The sequence below is a fragment of the Hippocampus zosterae genome, chromosome 18 (genome assembly GCF_025434085.1).
Source record: "Hippocampus zosterae strain Florida chromosome 18, ASM2543408v3, whole genome shotgun sequence".
In the NCBI taxonomy this organism is placed as follows: Eukaryota; Metazoa; Chordata; class Actinopteri; order Syngnathiformes; family Syngnathidae; genus Hippocampus; species Hippocampus zosterae.
The window spans coordinates 9384273-9403730 of record NC_067468.1 but is presented as its reverse complement, the minus strand read 5'-3'; the positions used below and the strand labels follow the sequence as shown (position 1 = coordinate 9403730).

The following is a 19458-nucleotide window of genomic DNA, read 5'->3' as shown; positions in this document are numbered from 1 at the left end:
ACGCACGGTCAACAAATTGGCCCCGCCCTCCGGGGGACATCGGATTGGCTGAGCCAATCGATAAATCATTACCGTGAAACCGAACAATCAATCATTAGCCGAGGCATGGTAAACCGCGAATATGCGGGGCTTCCCTTTATTGTAAAAATCTGTGTAAAAATGAACAATTACAAGACAATGACGACATAATGTACTAAAAAATATGGAAAATCATTTCAATTCAATATTTTTATTATACTGTATATGTATGTATTAAAGACGTGTAAATGAAAACATATACTGTATGTGATGTTATTATGTTGAACATAAATAAAAGCAGAATACAATAATTTGCACATCTTCAACCTATATTTCATTGAATGCACTACAAAGTTAAGATATTTAATGTTCAAAGTGATCAACTTTTTTGTTTTGATCAAATCATTAGCTTTGGATTTTATGGTTGCAACACATACCCCAAAAAGGTGGGGAAAGGGTCATGTTTACCACTGTCTGACATAAACTTTTCTTTTCACAACATTCAACAAACGTTTGAAGTGTATTCAAGGGATTGACCATGATTTGCAAATTATTATATTATGTTTTGATTTATTTTTAACAAAAAATCCCTACTTCATTGAAAGACGGGTTTTATCAGCACCGAATCATCTGAACTCATGTCCAATCCTCAATAGTTTTCTTTCTGTCCACCTCACTCACATCAACATTTGTTACCTAGCAACCAACGCCGTCTCATCACATTTCACTGACTTCAACCGTAACCCTCTCAGAACATCAGGTTCACTCAATCTCCAAGGCAGCCTGGAAGGTGCTAATGTCAACATTTAGAGGAATGGAAAAAATGCCCTGCTAGAAATTTGTAGCCAGCAGGAAATTTGGTGCGCTTAGAAGGTTTGGAGGCAGGCGGCGATTTGGGGTCCACACTGCGGAGAAGGTCCAGACTCTCACTGGGCTCATGTCGCGGCGAAAGGTCCAGCAAACCCAGAACGTCCTTCTGCACTGTACTCATTTTCTTTACTGGAAGGAGGCTGGCAGGGGCCACCCCTTCATGTTGGCGAGCTGCCTTGAAGGTTTTGGAGCGAGAAACGGTTGAGGGGTGTAGTGTCAGGGAGGGTTTTAGGTGTGCTTCACTGCTCAGTGGTTTTTGATGGGACTTGCTCCCAGGTGAAGATTTTAGGTGGGACTTAATCTCAAGTGGCAGTTTGAGGTGGGACTCTCGACCAGGTGGTTTGAAATCTGTATTTCTGCCAGATGGTTTCATGTGGGATTTACTGTCAGGTGAACGTTTGAAGTGGGAATCGATATCAGGTGAGGTTTTGCTGTGAGAATCTCTGCCAGCAGGTTTAAGGTGGGACGTTTTGAGATTGGACTCAATGCCAGGCGAAGTTTGGTGGTGGGAAAAAGCCTTGAGGTGGGAGTCGCTGCCAGCTGGTTTGATGTGGGATTCGTTGGCAGGTGACGGTTTAAGACGGGATTCAATTGCAGATGAGGTTTTAAGGCGGGACCCTTTCCCTGGTTGTTTGATGTGGGAATCTCTCCCAGTTGACGCTCTGAGAAAAGACCCGCCTCGAGGCAAAGGTTTGAAGTTGCACTCTCTGTCAGGTAGTTTCAGGTGAAACTCACTGCTCGTTGAACGTTTGTTGAGATCTTTGGGAGATGAGGGCGGAATGAGCTTCTGCAGGGAAGAGGAGCGGCATGGTGGTCTGGGAGAGATAGGACTGAGGGGCACAGCACTGAGACTCGTTCTACTTGGAGGTCTGCTGAAGGCGCTGGTCTCAGACGGCTGAAAAGCACGTGCCCCCCTGCTCAGAATCGGGGTGGTGGGCGTCGAGAGACAACGCCGCCCCGGGACCCTCTGCAGGCTCTCCACAGCTCGCATGTGGCCCTGGGTCTCCTCCAGGATCTTGCGAGCCAGCTCCAGGGGGTCCAGCTGTCCCGCCGGTATGCTCCGCTCCTCCCGGGACTTGATGGTGCTGTCGGTCGCCGTACTTGAGCGGTCTGACTCGAAGTTGCTAATCTTCCCTTTGCCGGTCGTCATGCTCCTCTGAGGAGATGAACTGCGAAAAGGAATATTTGGATCGCAATCAGTGAGTTTTGGAACCAAAGTCAATTATCTCACAACTAAATTCAGACAACCGTTGCCTTAGTACAAAGTGTGTCGTGGCGAAGTAAAAAACTCACATTTTCTGTTTGTAATGCGGCTTAGCAGGAACTTTTGGTGGTGGCGCTTTGTTGCGAGATGCTGCCGGGGAAGCGGTGGCAGACCCTCGTCCAGTGGCCCCCCTGGTGTGGGAGTGTCCTGCAGATGGTGTGTCACGATGTTCTGGCTTCAGAGGCTCACTACTAATGATGGCGTAGCCCTGGTAGTCCTCATCGCCCGCCTCCCCTTTGCCCTGATTGGTCACTCGCCTGGAGCGGCCAGGCGTCATCATCACCTCCTGCGGTTGCGTGCACCGGCTGTCGACATCACTTCCTGCGGGCTCGGGCCGTGACAAGAAGCTGAAGGAGGAGGTGAGCGAGCTGAGGCTATATACGGAGATGGCGTCGCTGGACAATGCATCCGGGCAGATCGCGGGCGGGACGGAAGGACGGGGCGGCGAGGCGGGAAAAGACGGGTGCTGAGGGGCCAACGGGGAGGACGAGAGAGACTCCAGAGAGGAGGAGCTGTACATGCTCACACGCTTGGGAAGATCCGTGGCGTCTGAAACAGGACCGAGAAGAAGCGTGTCACACATGACCAATCCTACACGATTGGTCACCAGTTAATCTGGATTGGTCGTCAGTCAATTTAGCGCATCGTCAGTCAATTTAGGTTTGTTCCCAGTCGATATGGACCAGTTGATTGTTATCTTGGATTGGTCTCTAGTCATCGTACTTAATTCATTCACTCCCAAAGACGTTTTTAAACGTCTTTTCAGACTTGGTCCAGAATTGGCTGGTACGGAATGAGTTTTAATCTGGATAGTTTGCATCTAAATCTGTTTGGTTGCCTGTCACATTGGATTGGTCACCAACCTCAATTGTCACATGGTCTCGTTTAGGGAACCTGCCGGTAAGCACAGAAGCACTTGTGGTTAAAGCCAAACTACTGCAGGGTTTTTACTTTTTGGATTTGCCGCTTCAGTCACTTTAACATCATTTCCTAAGAGAATAAACTGGTCTCCTGTCAACCTGCGTTGACTGTAGTCAACTTTGATTGGTCCCCAGTCAAACTGGACTGGCCAGTCTGGACTAGTTTCTTGTTCCACTGGATTGGTCAGCAATCAACCCTGCATTGGGTGGGTAAAACTAGAAAGTTTTGATGTTAATCTGGATTGCTCACCTATTAACCTGTCAATCAATTTAAATTGTCCGGCAGTCAATCGCTATTGCTTGACGAGCTGGTTTATTCGCCCGTTTATACCCGTTGACTTGACTTGACTTGATTCCACGTGGATACCTTTCACACAGAATAGAAGCGAAGTGGAAACACACAATGAGGTGTTCTCACCAAAGAGCGCCAGGAGTGACCGGAGAGCAAAATTGATGACACGCATGCTGGCCTGCTTCCCCGTCTTCAACAGAACATCCTCCTGACCCACCTCGCATAGGTCAAACCCTGGCAAGAAAACATTAGGATCTGTTGTGATACTCTCTCGGGCTTTCGTTTGCTTCCTTTGTGCTTTTTCTACCGAGCGCGGCGAGGAACTCGTGACAGCCCGGAAGCCTCCATGCCTGCACGCTGAGGGACATTGGAATGGCAGCCGTTGATTGGTCACGCTCGCCGTCAGTTGACTGCAGCTGCAGAAGCACCTGATGGAGCTGCGGAAGGATACACGAGAAAAGTCACTGAGAAGGATACCGTACAAGTTCATTTCAATGTACAGTGATACCTTGGTTTTCGACCATAATCCGTTCCAGAAGGCTGTTCGAAAACCGATTTGTTCGAAAACCGAAACCACGCTCTTAAAAAAAATCTTTATTGAAGACGTCTGCTCACAATAGAATGCTACACAAGGAAGTGACGCTTCCTCGGGTAGACGAGGAAAGTGGGAGGAGTTACGTGGCGCATTCAAGTGCGCTCAGTTTGCTCGAGAATCGATTTTCGGTCGTAATCCGAGGCGTAAAAAACTCGTAATTTTTGGTCGAAAACCGATTTGGTTGAGAACCGAGATGTTCGAAAACCGAGGTTTGACTGTACCTCGTTGACAGCAAAGTCGTTTCAAAGCAAATGTGAGTGGTGTGGAGTCGGTTACCTTGTGTATGAGTTGCTCTCCTGCCTCAGGTGCCGACACCAGTTTGCAAAGAGCCCGAAGAGCAGCAGCACTCAGACCTCAACACACAATGGTCAATGAGCTATTACTTATGAAGTGCTTTCCAATGGCCGATAATTCAGAAACGACATTTCCCGGCATGCCTCAAAACCCCACCAGGTGTGGCCACTTGATTAAAACAGGCAAGGCAGAGCCCAAAAAAGGGAGGAAATAAAGGAATAGAGCCATCTATTTGGACTCCGAATTCTCTGTTCAAGGTTAACATCATCGTTTCTAATGTCAAAAAGTGTTTGTGGCCCCCAGTGTTGTGTTTTCCGTGGAAACCGGGTCAAAATGGCTCTTTGAGTATAAAAGGTTGCCGAACCCTGCCCTAAATAAGCCCTTATTTAAAACTACACTTTCAAATCCTAACCCAGGTTCAAATGTTGAATATGAAACCTTAACTGTGCTTTGAAAGCTCAGTACCGAGTAGGGCTTGCATGGTGAGACTGCACCGTTGCAGCCGTTCTCCAGGGTCCGACGTGGGGAAGAAGACGGCGGCGGGGAGGCCGGATTTGCCTACGTCCAAACGGAAACCCAACGCCGACAACAGGGAGCGCCACCCGGGTACGCCGCCGACCTTTTAACACGTACACAGCAGACAACTGAAGGGTAGCATAGATGTGCACACAATGGGGGAAATACACACTTGCCCCCCAACCCCCCAAAAAAAAAGAAAGCCACACACCTTATTATCCACACTTTGCTGTGATGTATACATGGGGTTCGTGTGGCCAGTGTGAATCCGCTGCAAGGCCTTCTCCACCTGCACACAACACGTATCAGATTATTTTTGTATGATCAGATTATCGCAAAAGAAGCATCGCATATCGATCACGTCACGCCGCGTGTCTTGATTTCTGACCAGGTGCAGAAGAACCCTCAGGGCGTCCCTGGCCCGGTTGGCATGCCGGAGGACCTCTGCCAAGGCCTGTCGCAGCGCAGACTCGGGACCGTTGACCTTAACATCGCTACCGATCAGAAGGTAACCTGTGCGACAACACATAGTGCTTGTTTTGATTTCAAAACACGACATTGTCAAAGAGGGCAAAACGCAAAGGGTTTCCAAACAGGTTTACAGTTTCAAGTTAGGGTTTCAAAGTGAGGATTTAAACACAGGTTTCAAGTCCTCAGTCAGGTTTCAAATGAAAACATGAAGCCAGGGTTAGTGTTTCATTGTTTCAAAAATTGCTGTGCGGGTTTCAACGTCAGGTTTCAAGGAAGGGTTTTGAATGCGGTCACCTGCCCAGTTGGAGGGGTGTGCAAAGTCCTCGCTGTTGTGTAGCGCCCTCATGGCGCCGTTGAGTGCAGCGGTTGAGGGGGCGCCGTTGAGCAGGGCCGAGTAGAAGGTCTGCATGAAGAGTTTGGCGGCAGGCGGCGGCGTGGGCCACAGCGACACGCAGACGCATCGCACGCCTGCCGACAGGAAGGCTCCGGTCAGGCCCAACAAGCCGTCACATGTCAGCCACACACCACACTCCGGGTACAACCTGGGAGATGGCCGGCAGTCTTTGAAACCGTAACGCTGTCCTAAAAGTCTTATATCATTTAGATACCGTTAACGTTAAGAACCTTCGCGGAAACCTTAACCACCGACCTGAGGACCACCAGCTTGACACTCAGGTTGAGTTCCAAGATATCCGCCGCCGTGAGGAGGAAGTCTTGAAGCGGCGGACCGCTGCATGCGCTTTCGATGCTGTCAACGTCCTTGCAACTCCTCTTTCCTCCGACACAGCGGTCCGCGCTTGATGGCAGCGTCCGCCGGCCCCCCTCCTCCTCCTCCTCCTCTTCTTCCTGGCCGGCGGTTCGTTCCCGGCTGGGGGCGAGCACCAGGGCGGCGAGTTTCCAGGAGACATGAGTGGCGAAATGAATGCACTGTGCCTGCGAGAGGGCAGCGACGACGCTCTCTTTTGTGGCGTTGACGCCGGTGAGCAGGCGACACCTAAGCTGCTCCCCCAGACACAGAGCCTCATCCTGGGCCGAAGGCAGCGGCCCCCACATCCAGCGCCGCATCATACCGGGCGGCAGGTGCGGCGCCCCCACTACGGTGGCCGCTGAGCCTGCGTCGAAGCAGGGTGAGGCGACACCGGGGTTAGAATGCTTTTCGGAAACTCGGAGGCTTGCTAATGAGGGCACGCAAAGCAGACTGAACATCTCATAGAGGAACTCGTTTGAGGAGCTGCCTTTGAGCAAGGCGAAAGGCACCAGGTACAAGTCACCCTCCAGGACCAGAACTAGTTGCCGGTGTCGGCCCGTTGGACCACCTCCATGCAGCAGGGCCTGAAATAAAAAACACAAATGAATTGACTTTTCTCAAACCGGGACTTGAAACTCCTACCGCTGCTAAATGGACAGACCACCTTGCTCGTCGTGCGTACGTACCGTTTCCATCGGCCCAATGAGCAAGTCATAGAGAGCACGTAGAGGAGAAGGTTTGATACCCGACCAGCGGGAAGGAGAAGACGAGCCGTCCTTCGCTAAAGAACTGCCGTTGATGCTACGTACACTGCGGCAGCTTCTGTCCACCAAAATGAAGCAGAAAAGCCCTTTCACAGTCCGCAGCTAAGCAAAATTTTTTCTAGCTCATTGTCTTGTGTGTAAGGTACTTATACAGAATGGTCAATGGTCATCTTAGACGTGTGAAGTACAGACCGTTGTAGTAAAACAGCTAATCCCTTCCGCAAGCAATTTCTCTAGCATGCTGAGTTTGTATTGATTGTGCTCGCTTGCTACATTAACATGCTAAACTAGCTGCTTAAAGGGAAGAGTCACCCGTTGAAGATGTTGTTCCTGGACACCATGCGCAGGTAGCCGCTGGGATCGTCATCGGAGTTCATTTTGTCATTGCGCTCGTCAAAGTGTCGCTTCGGAACATCTCCGGTTTCGCTTTCGGTCTCACTGCCCGCGTTAAGCCTACAAGGGAATATAGCTTCAATAAGTCTAAATATAAGATAAGAAATCTTTATTAGTCTCATAATGGAGAAATTCCCAATTCACAGCAGCAAAGTTATGAAAGGAAGAAGTAGAACAACAAAATATAGGAGCTGCTGGAAAGGCAGCCACTCTCGCGGCGCCATTTTGAAGTCAAAATAACAAAAATAACACAACACATAGGACACAGACAGTCGTGCAATCTTCACCAATTTTCTGCATACACTTTGTTGTCTGAAGCAGTTCTAGATGAAAGAGAAGATCAAAGTGTCCTTTCACCAGTGGATCAGATACGTCATGCTGAAAATGTGCACACGTCTGCTACAAGCTAAGTTTTGAAAGCAAACACGAAGCTGTAGCGTCCATTGACGAATAGAGATTAGTTCACTTCTCATGTCCCACGTAGTCCGCTTCAAACTCCAAGCCGCGACTCCCTGTTCCAAATCCGCATCGGCGCTCCGCGCTAACGCTCCATTCTTCTCATCGTCTATGACTTCATTAGATTAGGCTTCTTAAGGTCTGGTTGGGAATACATGCTTCTTACAACTCCAGCACAAGCGGAACCTCCAGAACCACTGAATAGACATTACATGACCTGAAGAATCCTGTGACTAATTTAGGCAATCAAACCACGGCTTAAACACAAGAGTCCTCAAAGTACGTCGTAACGCAGTAAAGTTGTGTCGTGTTTTACCCGCCGAGGTTTCCATCAATTCCCAGAACCTCTCTGGCGTTGCTGATGAACTGCTCCAGCGAGAGCGGACTCGCATCCTGCAAGCTCAAGCTCTCTTGGAACTCCGGCGCGTCAGCTCCGAGACAAGTCTGGTTGAACTTGACGATGCCTGTGCCATCACCATGACAATAGTGGAGAGATGTTTAAAAAGGGAAGCGGAAAACGTTAAGTGTTGTATATTTTACTACCTGAGCCGGGAGCCAGCAGCCAGCTGTACAGGAAGTCTCCCACCACGGAGAAATACAGCACCATGGCCTTCTGGGAGTTGACCGTCTCCAGGATGTGCTCCACCGTAACCGGGGCATACTGGTCTGAGCCTGCTGACTGCTTGTGTACTTTTTGACGTTCCACCAGTAGGTCAGTGAAGGCCCGCGTTCGTCCTCGCTCCGCTATGGCCAGCGCCTCCTCATGGCGGCCTGTGGAAGAACAGGAAACAAATGTTTGTAAATCGACAGTGATGGATGATCGGTGCCAAAACGACTTTGGCTGCTGACCTGGATTTACAAACTAAATTCTAATATTCGTTACATGAAATGCTATTATTGTTGAGTTAATATCCTACCCAGGCTGACGAGGACCCTCTGGAGAGCCTGGTATGAGTCCGTCTGCAGGTCAAATAGGGAGAGCTTGTAGTCCGGGCTGTGCTGCATCTCGCGGCGAATGGTCTCAAAGAGAACTGATGCTCTGTAGAGCTGAAACACGCAGAACAATGAGTTCTCACCATTTCAAATCTATATTTTGTTACACAAACAATTACGCCGTCTAGGCTTCAGACCTGGTATTGGGCCTCCTCCAGGTTTTCAGCAGCCCACAGAGACAAGCCAAGGCGGTGGCGTATCTTAGCCTCGTCTTCTCTCCGAGCCAACTGCTCAGCCAGGCGAAGACCTGAAAGCAATTCAAGGTTGTGTTGGCAATCTTTCAATCGTTCCCGACTGACTATGTATGAATTTTGATATAATGGGCGGTTGAGTTGAGTGAACACATGATTCCAAGCACAGCCCAAAATGAGTTCAGAAAAGCGATGAGAGAGGTGCTGATGTCTTGACGTGGTCGTTAAATTCCTCACCTTCCTGCAGGTACATCACGGCCTGCGTGTAGTTGCCCAGTGCGTGGTGTATCCTCCCCAGACTTCCGTACGCTACCGTTTTGGCCACCAAGTTGTTGGTCTGCGCCGCCATGCTAAGGTGCTGCTCCTGGAAAACCAGAGCCCTCTCGTAGTTGCCCAGAGCCTCATAGGTCGCTCCCAGGTTTCCGTAGGCTCGCGTTTGCTTCTTCACGCAACCCGTCTGCTCCGCCATGTCCAGAGCTCTTTGGTGCCATTGCTGTGCCGTCTCGTAGTCAGCCATCAGCTGGTAAACTCCGCCAACCACGTCGCTGGCCTCTGCTTCCAGGGATTTGTCCTGATGAGAAAAGCGGGTTTGATGTCACTTTCGGAGCCAGGATTTGATTTATGCATAAGCTTTAGATACTGTGGCACTAAGTAGTGAACTTTAGGACATTGAGCCACCATCTATTCGAAAAAAGACGGACCACCGCTCACCCCGGCTGAGCGAGCAATGCTGAGTTGGTGCTCCAGGCAAGACAAGGCCTGCTCGTAGTTTCCCAGGTGGCTGTGCAGGGCACCCAGCTCTCCGTACGCCTGTGCCTTCCCGCCTTCCGGTCCACCAATCTCATGAGCCACCACCAGCCTCTTCTCCAAGCACACCACAGCTTGTTGCAGATTGCCCATCGACCTGCGATAGAAAGGACACATAATCGTTAAAACAGAAGTGTTCTACCACTTTGCAGCCCTACTCCCCCCAAAAATGCCGTTTGAATTACCTGTGAGCATTGCCAAGTCCTCTGTAGGCTTTCTCCTGTTCCTGAACTTGTTTGAGACTCTGAGCCACCGGCAGGGCCTTGTCATAGTACCGAATGGCCTCCTCAAAGTCTCCCAAGGCGTTGTAACAGTCTGCGAGGTTCCCGTAAGCCTTCCCCCGATCCACGATGCCCTCCTTGGAATTCAATTGTTGCAACATGGCCAGCTGCTGCTCCAAGAAACCAATGGCCTCCTCAAAGTGACCCATGTTCATCTTGGTGATGCCCATGTTCCCGTGGACTTGAGACTCCAGGTGGGCGTCGTTGAGCTGTTGCGCCAGGTCCAGCTGAGCCTCGTAGCACTGCAGGGTTGTGTCGTAGTCTCCCAGAGCCATGTGTAAGGCAGCCAGACAACCCAAAGCGTGGCACTCCCCACGATGGTTGCCCAGATCTTTGCGCAGGGTAAGCTCTTGGCTGTGGAAGGACAATGACATGTCCAGCTGGCCAAGCAACCTGACAAAGGTACAGAATTGGAAGTTATACTCTATGGTAGCCAGGGAAAAGGATGGAAGCTGGATGTCTTCACTGAACTTCTTACCTGTGGACTGATCCTAGCGCTGAGTAGGCATCTGCCTCCATCTTATGATCACTGAGCTCATGAGCTAAAGATAACTGCTGCTGGTAGAAGCTGGAGGCTCCCTGAAGATCTTCCTGACAAACGCTGAGATCTCCGAGATTGCCCAAAGCCCTGAAGATTGCCTAGACACACAACATCAGGGACAGTCCGTTAGGTGCACTTCAAAATCTTTTTTGTGAAGACTCCAACATGGACGCTTACCTGTGTATTGTCCAAAGCTTGTGCAATCTGAAGCAGATATTTCTGACATTCTTCTGCTCTGCCAAACTCCCCCAAGGCTTTGTGGGCCAGGCCCAGGTTACAGTAGGCTTTGGCCTGGGCCAACTTATCCTGCCGGTCCTTGGCCAAGGCCAGATCCTGCTTGTAGTATCTAGGAAGTAGAGGAAAGAAGGCTAGGTGTTGTGTGGATCTAATGTACATTTTTATATGACAATTCACCATGACGTCACATGTTCTTCCGGGTCTGAGCACTGCAGTCCACTCAGCTTTTGACTCTAACTAAACTTGCCATACTGAGGAAACCATATCTGATAACATATCACGTTTCTTGCCATGGTTTCAATTTCAGATACCAACAATATATTTGACTCTCCAGAAGATGGCTGGATCTCTTCAGGTCAGTGGTAGTTACTCAATTTTGCCACTCTGAAGTATCCCACTGTCCATCGTAGAAACATTCAGAATAAGCCAAGTTCTCACCTGGCAGCGTCTTGGTACTGCCCCAAGCAAAAGTGGGCATAGGCCAGGTTGTGGCAAACTTTCCCCTCGCCCTCCAGATCATGAAGGCCGGGAGCCAGAAGTAAGTATTGCTGGTAGTGGGGCAACGCCTGCTTGTAGTCACCTCTGCAGCAGTGAAAGTTGCCCAGGTTTGCTGGAAAATAGAGAACAAAATGGAAGTCGAACCAGAAAGTGTCATTTCACGTTCTTTGACGCTCATATCTGGCTTGCCTAAAGCTCTCGCTTCACTTTGAACGTCACCGAGCTCCCGTGAAATGCTCAGGTGGTGCAAGTAGTGTTTGAGGGCCCGGTCCGGTGCACCCAGTGCCTGGTAGGCCACCGCCAGATTGCCATGCGTGGATGCCTGGGATGCTCTGTCATTCACCTAGAACACATGGAGTTGGTTACTGCTCCTCGCCACGGGGAGCGACTCTTTCCAAGGAGCTTCACCTCCAGGGAGATGTTCAGTTCCTGGCGGTGGAACCCCACAGCTTGCTCGTAGAGGCCCAGGGCATGGTAGGCGTTGCCCATGTTGCCGTAGGCCCTTCCCTGTGCGGCGTAGTCACCCAGCTCCTGGGCGCAGGTCAAGTGAGCCTTGTGGAGCTTCAATGCAACCTTGTAGTCACCGCGCAGCTGCTGGACGATGCCTGAGGTGGAGGAAACGCTGAGCTTGAGTAATGGCTTAAAATTTCATGTATTTTATAGCGATCTGTCCTATTTGTTTTGTTTTTGTGCATTGGATTCTTTTTGAAAGCATTTTAGTTGTTCAAATGTAAATGGGTAAGACTGTAATTCGTAAATTTTAGTGATGTTGATTGTCTCTTCGGGATCACAATGACTGCAGAAACTGAAACCTCTATAAATAAAAGATGAGTGCCGATTGGCTGGGGCAGTAGTCATGTGACACAGAACAACCAGTGTGCAATGTGATCTCTGTTTCACCATTTGAAGTCGTCACATCCAAAACTCACCCAAGCCTGAGCAAAGAATCACGTACCCAGGTTGGAAGAGGCTCGGCCTTTAGCCCCGGCGTCCTGCAGCTCCTCTGCAATTTCCAGTTGATGTTGATGATACCGCAGCGCGCCCTCCAGGTCCTGAGCAACACATATACAACTTTATTCTCGACTAGTTATTATTATTATTATTATTATTATTATTATTATTCCAGTAATATGATTTTATTCTTGTAGTATGTATACTGCATTACTTAAAAAAAATAAACTATAGTCTTGTAAGATAACAAATTTTGTCAGAAATAAATATAGTGTGTTGTGATACTTGTAATCTGATTTTAATGTCTTGGAAAATAACAAAATAAAGACTATTTGCGTGACACAATTACTTTTTGGGAGAAAATATAATATGATTTCAATGACCAGGAAGAGGTTACCTCAATTCAACTTTTGCGGATTACCATGACCTGATTCGAACCTACATGAATGCAGCATTCAAACTGTTGTCAGAACAACCTGCATGCATCGGGCGGCATGTCCTAAGCCAGCGAAGGCCCTCATCTCCACGGTACGGTCTCCAAGCTCCTGAGCCAGCTTCAGAACTCGACTATGATATGCCACGGCTTTGTCGTAGTCCCGCTGAGAGTGGTAGGCACTGCCCAGGTTGCTGTATGCCCGAGCCTCCTCGCGTTGGTTCTCTAAAGTCTGACAAAAGAGATAGGTGAGATTCCGATACATGGACATCTCATTGCTGCAATTATGCCATGTCGATATGGAGGCGTGGAGTTAACTTTGTACACTTTGTAGGGTGTCACTTTCTAAAATTCAGTCCGTGCATTTGTTTTCGTGGCAGATCACAGAAGATAATTGTTGGAATGAGTCGCACCTTGGCGATGTCCAAGTGTTGCTGGTGGCACCGCAGGGCGCTGGTGACATCCCCCATGGCGGTGTATACGGCTCCCATGTCGCCCAACTGGCGGGCTTCAGACAGCTGGCAGCCATTTTGTCTGGCCAGTGCAACGCACTGCTTGTGGCTTGCTAGCGCATTGGGGTAGTCGCCGATGGCCGTGTACACGTGACCCAAACCGCTAAGGGCATCGGCCGCTGCCTGCGGTTGGTACACCGGCCACAATTTGCAATTAACATGCGAGTTATAAGTTTCTTTTTAAGTGAGTGGTCCAAAAAAATCTACTAAATACTGAATAAAGTAGCAGCAATCAAATCAAGTGAATTAGCGGCTAAATTAGCAGCATGCTAATAGGCTAACATTCACAATGGTAGTACATGGCGGCCATGTTAATGCTAAAGCGTGTTCACAAACCTCTTTATTTTTAAGCTTCATGGCCAGAATCACTTGTTGCCTGTGATTGGCCAACGCATCTCGGTAACTGCCTTTGGAGAAGAGGGCGGAGCCAAGGTTGCCGTGGGCACGGCATTCACCTGTTTGGTCACCTGCGGACAAAATGAGCAGGCGTCAGTTAACATTCTCCATCTTGTTATGGCTAACGCACACTTAGCGTGCAGGCCACATCCAGGTCCTGGACCAGACACCGATTGTAACCTCACACTGTCATTAGACAGACTAGTACGTGACTCAGAAAATGACCTGAAGCTGCCAATGACCTGACTCTGACCATGACTTGATGCTGATGCCGACTATGACCTGATATTGACTAAGAACTGATGCAAACTACAACTTAACGCATACCTGACACTAATTACAGGCCTGATGCTGACGAGGTTTGACTGTACCAAGCTTTGACATTCACCTAAGGTCCGGGCCACATCCAGGTCCTGCTTCATGAAGTCCAAGCTCTTCTCCGTGTAGCCCAGCGACCAGTATGCCGCACTGAGTGCCGAGAAGATGGAGCCACGCATCTTGAGTGAGCATGTGCCAATCTGCAGTGCCGCTTCTAACGCCTCCGCGGCGGCGGCGTAGAAGCCGTGTGCCAGCAACTCCTGTCCGACCAGCGATACCACCATAAAGGGGCTGCGCTCCAGCTTCATAGCCCGCAGCTTGCGGTAGGTAGGCTCCAGAGAATCTGGAGGTGGGGGAAGCATTAATAAAGTCGCGGTCAATTCGGGTTGTTGAGTGGTCAAATCGGGGATGAACTTACCTCTGAGTGGCGACTTCATGGCAGCTTCCACCATGCCCGACATAAGCTGCAGACTCTTCGGGTCCTGCGCCACGCCCGAGGCGAAGGCCGCCAGGGCGTCTTCATGACGTCCGAGATGCTGCAGCGCCACTGCCTGGCGGAAGTAAGCCTGCAAATGATTCAAATAAAATTAACACGTGCGTACATGTCAAATTCTGGTTGGATAGAAATGAAGCCAAAATGGTGAGTAATGACATCACACAACAGCTGGTGTGCCACCTGACACCCGCTGTTACACTGACTGTGACCTGATACCGACTATTATGTGATGCCGCCCATTACCTGACGACAACTACGATCTGATGCCGATTACGATCTGAGGTCTACGTCACGCTAACTACCACCTGATGGCGACTATGATGCCACTATAACACTGACTGCGATGTGACATGAACTGCGACTGTGACTCGATCTAGACTATGACCTGACCCAACGACAACAATGACTACGACCTGATACAGGGTATGCTCCGACACCAACCTGACGTTAATCTCACTCTGATGCCGACTAAGACTCAACGTTAATTATGACTAGATGCCCAAAACCCCGTCTTCCGGGTTTGGCCACGTGACTTCTTCAATGTGAGCCAAAGGCCAATTTGATGTCAATTTCAGTGAACAGCAGAGGGCAGTACAGAACAAAATTGCAGCACCCTGACAATGACGCAAATAAATCTGCTAAATGATTCTTGCAATATGACTTGGAATATCGTGTGTAGGCCAGCGGAGTTCCTCATGTTCCTGTTAAACGTTTTCTTTTTAGGAAAGTCTTTACAATGACAATAGTTTTTCGTCAGAGGTCAACTCACTCACCTTCCTGCGGGGCTGCCACTTCATCATGTTCGCCCAACAAACGTCACAACAACAAACTTAGCGTCACATGTTCATCTCTCCACCGCATCACCTGCTTGGTCACTCGAAGTCTGCGAGCACTTGATCAAAACTGACTCTGAAACCCTATAGGCTGCGTGGATACTCTGACCCCTCCCCCCATCCTCTCTATTTTATACACATATACACACACACACACACACACACACAAGGTTAGGGGGTCATGTTACAGAACTGTAACACCAGGGGGCACCAGAGGTCAAGTCAATGTCATGTGACGCTATCGCAACCAGCCACAAGTGAGCCGTGATTGGATGATGCTGTCACAAGGGGGCGTCCTGATCTGCAGGAAATCATCAAATTAAAGTGTAAAGAGATCAAAAGACTGTCACCCAGTTTCTTAAGAAAACAAATGGATGAATGAGCTTGAGTGGTATTTGAAATTGTTTGCGTGGTTCCCCTTGCATGAGTCCAAGATGATCCATGTGAGCCAGACTGAGGTCGAGCTGCCTGGACAGGCCTGACGGCGACCCAGACAAATGTTCTAATCTCATGCCAGCCGACGTCCTACATCAGGCTGCCATTGTGGTGCCAGTCCAGAGATAATGACAGGGCAGGCTGGGAGTCGGGGCAGGCCACACCACTCTGTTCCCATGACGAGCTCTGTATGCATTTGTGTGTGAGTGTAAGCAAAGTCAGTGGGAAGAAGTGAAGAGGAAAGAAACTTTTTGTTGATTTATTCTACTTCTGTTTTGACCTCCACTTCGGCTAATCAAAAGGCTGGGCTTCATGCACAGACACTTATACATGCGCGCACACACACACACACAAGGGAACACAAAGCTTCTGTTATTGTCTTTAAGAACCAAGGCCAAGCGCCAGAGCAGAAGAAAAAAAAACATACACTTCCGTCCATTCTCTGTCACAGAGGAAGGAAGTCAAGTTTCTCACACACACGAACACAAACGCACATACTCCCCATTTTGTACACCCTGTGATGTGACTTTTGTGTGTTCCGCACTTTGCTTGTTATTTGATTTCATTATTGTGCTATATTCACCAGCACAATAACATGAAAAGCGTGATTGGACAGCGTACGGATATCAATATCTGGTGATTTTAACATGAATGCTTGACGTGTGAGTGACGACTGGCAACATCCTAACGACGCTAAGTATGAATGAAATAATCCTTAATAGTGAACAATTTTGCAAGAAATAGTGAAGCAGAGTTTTGTTTTGTGGGAACTGTTGCTCAATGAGGCCTTTAATCCGCCATCTTGAATTGAGATATGATATTGTACGGCAGTACAAGATGGTACCATGTATCGCAATATTATATTTTACACCATAATATTGATATTTTGTGGCTACCTAGCGATTGATACCTTGCTACAGAGGCTAATTAGCGTAGCAACAGATGACAGAGCGGCAGCTAGCTTGGGCCAATTGTGTGCCGTTTACGACTTTGTCGGTGCTAATGCTAATGCTATATCAAATACAGTCATGTTTTATTGCCATGTAAGTGGCATCCCACCAAAAAAGGTTTTGAGTAAGGATTCCTAAGGTGTTGAAGATGATGGCAAAGCACTACTTTTGTCTAAATGAAACTCTTCAACTCACTTTAACATGTTGTTGTGGTAAAGTTCTACTTTTGTCGAAGTGAAACTCCCAAACTCACGTCGACATTGCTCATTGGCACCAAGATGGTGACAAAGTTCTATATTTTTCCAAGTTCCTCAAATCACTTTCACAAAGTTCCATGGCAACCAGTTGCTACAACTAGGTTTGTAAAGCACTGCTCTTGTCTAAATAAACTTCTCAATCCACTTCAACAAAGTTCTATGGCACCAAGATGGCACAATATGACAGCAAAGTGCTACTTGTGTCCGAATGAAATGCCTCAATGTGCTTCAATTTGGTAAATGTAAAATAGGATTTGGTTTAAATGGCTCCCATTGTGTCTGTTTGACATCACAGCAGCGGTAAGGACTTGGGAGTACCTGTGTCCACTTGGGATTGATGTCTCGGGCCTTGTTAGCATCGTGTAGGGCCTGATGGTACCGGCCCAAGCTGAGGTGGGCTGCCGAGCGGGTGCTGTACACCACGCAGTTGAGGGGGTCGGCGGCCAGTGCCTCCGTGCAAAGATCCACAGCCAGGGCAAAGTCCCCCCGCTGGCAGGCCTGCTCACAGCCAAGGACGCCATCCAACATGTCGACTTTGCTCAGACCAGTGTCATGTGGTAGTCCCGCCCGTTTGTTCATGCTGACTGAGGATGATGATGATGATGATGATGATGAAGAGGGAAGGCTGGTGGCCGCAAGGAAGAGCAAGAGCCCAGCAAAGACAACTGTGAGGAGGAACAACATGTCATGTTTTAAGATTCTTTTGAACAAAACTGTCAAGAAATCAGCGCATCACCCAAGTGAACTGGAGGACAGACATTCTACTACGAATGTTCACATTTGAAAATGAATGAACTATATTATTACAAATTTATTGAATATGCTGATATACTGTCTCAATTCTTTAACAACTTTATCAAAAATTCCGCCACTGAGTCATTAAGATAAGATATCCTTTATTTGTCTCACACTGGGGACATTTACAAAAGTAAAACAAATCATTTTCTACTTGAAATGCGCATGCACGTGAAAGTTATGCTATATTTGCTTATTCTGTGATACTTGACAGGCCTATGCTGCTTTCCTTCAAATCGTTTGCCAGTCTTTTTTTTTATTTCAGTTGCAGGCATCAAAATACAATTTGGACTAAAATGTAGGTCTGACTTGTTTGGGCCTGTTAATGTATATTTAAATTATTTGTGTTTTGTGTATTTTAATGTGAACTGTATAAGAGTATAATTGAATTGAATACAACTTTATTGTCAAATGTGCTGTATTATATGCAGCACAGATGAAATTTCTTCAATGTCGTTTTAGAATGCACTTTGTAGTTCATGTTCATGATTTGAGGAGGATAAAAAAGATACCTGTACCTAATTAATTAGCGAATAAATAAATAAATAAAAGGCAAAAAAAAAGTTTAAAACAATTTTAACAATGAAAAATAACAAATATGATCATATGCCAATAACACATAACCAGATGTTACCATTCATTAAATATAAAGAAAACATAATTTGGACAATACAATAAATAAATAAATAAATCGGAAATGATTTTCGAATTTAAATTACAAAAAAAACCCATCTGCAATGAAAAACTTGCTATTTGTAAGTGCAGATTATTTGGAATTGATCTGGTAAGACATCGATTTTTAACCTCATCTAAACCGATTTAGTCACTCTTTCTTATTTGCTATGCAAATGTGGTGAGTCACGTGCAGGTTTAAAATTTCTACAACAACAACAAATAGTTTACTGGATTGTGACGTCACAAATCCAGCTTGGGTATACTGTACTGTACATTACACGGCAGGACAGGAAATAATCACCAACGTGAAACAAAAGACAGAAAAAAATACAGAAAATCTCAGTTTTAATAAAATACAGCAAATGAAATAATCTCGAATTTGCGCACGTTGTCTCGATTACTTTTTGTACCAATCAAAACATTTTGACTTTACAAGAAGTCGCGCGTGCACGTTCCCACCTTGTGCTCCCGGTAAATTCGGCAAGTTTCCATCAACCCGCCCTCACCCGGAGCCCCCGAGACCGAGAACAGCCGCCCGAGGTCGCGGTCGAGGTCCGAATCCGCCCCGAGTAAAGTCCAAAAGGAACCAGAACGCCATGTTTGCCGGAGTTCACCTCCTCCTTCCCGTCGTGTGCGTTGGTCCCTGTATGTTTGAGACTTTCTTGCGATTACGTCATTTAAGTGCGTGGAGAAGTGGACGCCGTCTTTGCATTCTACCTCATGTCCACCAGGTGGTGACGTCACTCCGAAGAAGTTTAGAAGTTTTTCAATCAATCACGCGCAATTTATGGCTCCTCGGAAATATTATAAACATAATCAGATACTCCATATTATGACTGTATATTTGTTATTGGATTAAATTATGAAGAACGCAAATTAATTCAGTCGGAGATAACCTTGCTATCTCAGTCATTCAATAAATAATTACCACAGTAAGTCACTAATTTGCAAACAATTTAGCGAATTTGCTAAATTAAGACTTCAAACCAAAATGGCTGACATCCAGTTCAATTTTCTTCTTTCTATTTTGGCAGCAGTGGATGGAACAGGTGTCAAGGGCATGACTGAGAAAATTTGGCCAAAAAAGGCTGATTCAAATGAAAATGGTTCCCCTCTTGTTCAATTTGGGTATGGGTTCTTGGGACTTTTTCATCTGTCCTGTTATGAGTCATGTCCACTCAATTTCATGTAAATCACTGAAACTGGTGATGTCCAGTGGGCGCTACTGATTACATTAGGTGGCGTGGTTCACCTGTAA

General features: G+C 47.6%; 1 protein-coding gene across 1 annotated transcript; it reads right to left on the bottom strand.

Moving 5' to 3' along the window:
- Positions 1-104: 104 nt before the first annotated feature.
- ttc28 (tetratricopeptide repeat domain 28) lies at positions 105-19431 on the bottom strand. The gene is made up of 32 exons (XM_052050506.1): positions 18660-19431; positions 17049-17395; positions 14178-14325; positions 13830-14102; positions 13382-13512; positions 12947-13168; positions 12577-12765; positions 12105-12201; positions 11558-11754; positions 11339-11492; positions 11090-11261; positions 10592-10760; positions 10352-10512; positions 9778-10266; positions 9497-9689; positions 9023-9356; positions 8732-8841; positions 8519-8648; positions 8145-8372; positions 7918-8065; positions 7065-7205; positions 6675-6810; positions 5890-6572; positions 5535-5782; positions 5158-5282; positions 4981-5058; positions 4719-4872; positions 4236-4312; positions 3672-3801; positions 3491-3598; positions 2182-2701; positions 105-2057 (listed from the first exon to the last, which is right to left on the bottom strand). The coding sequence occupies exons 2-32, from the start codon at positions 17307-17309 to the stop codon at positions 818-820; spliced, it is 7446 nt and encodes a 2481-aa protein (XP_051906466.1). The 5' UTR covers positions 17310-17395; positions 18660-19431; the 3' UTR covers positions 105-817.
- Between the last annotated feature and the right edge of the window lie 27 nt (positions 19432-19458).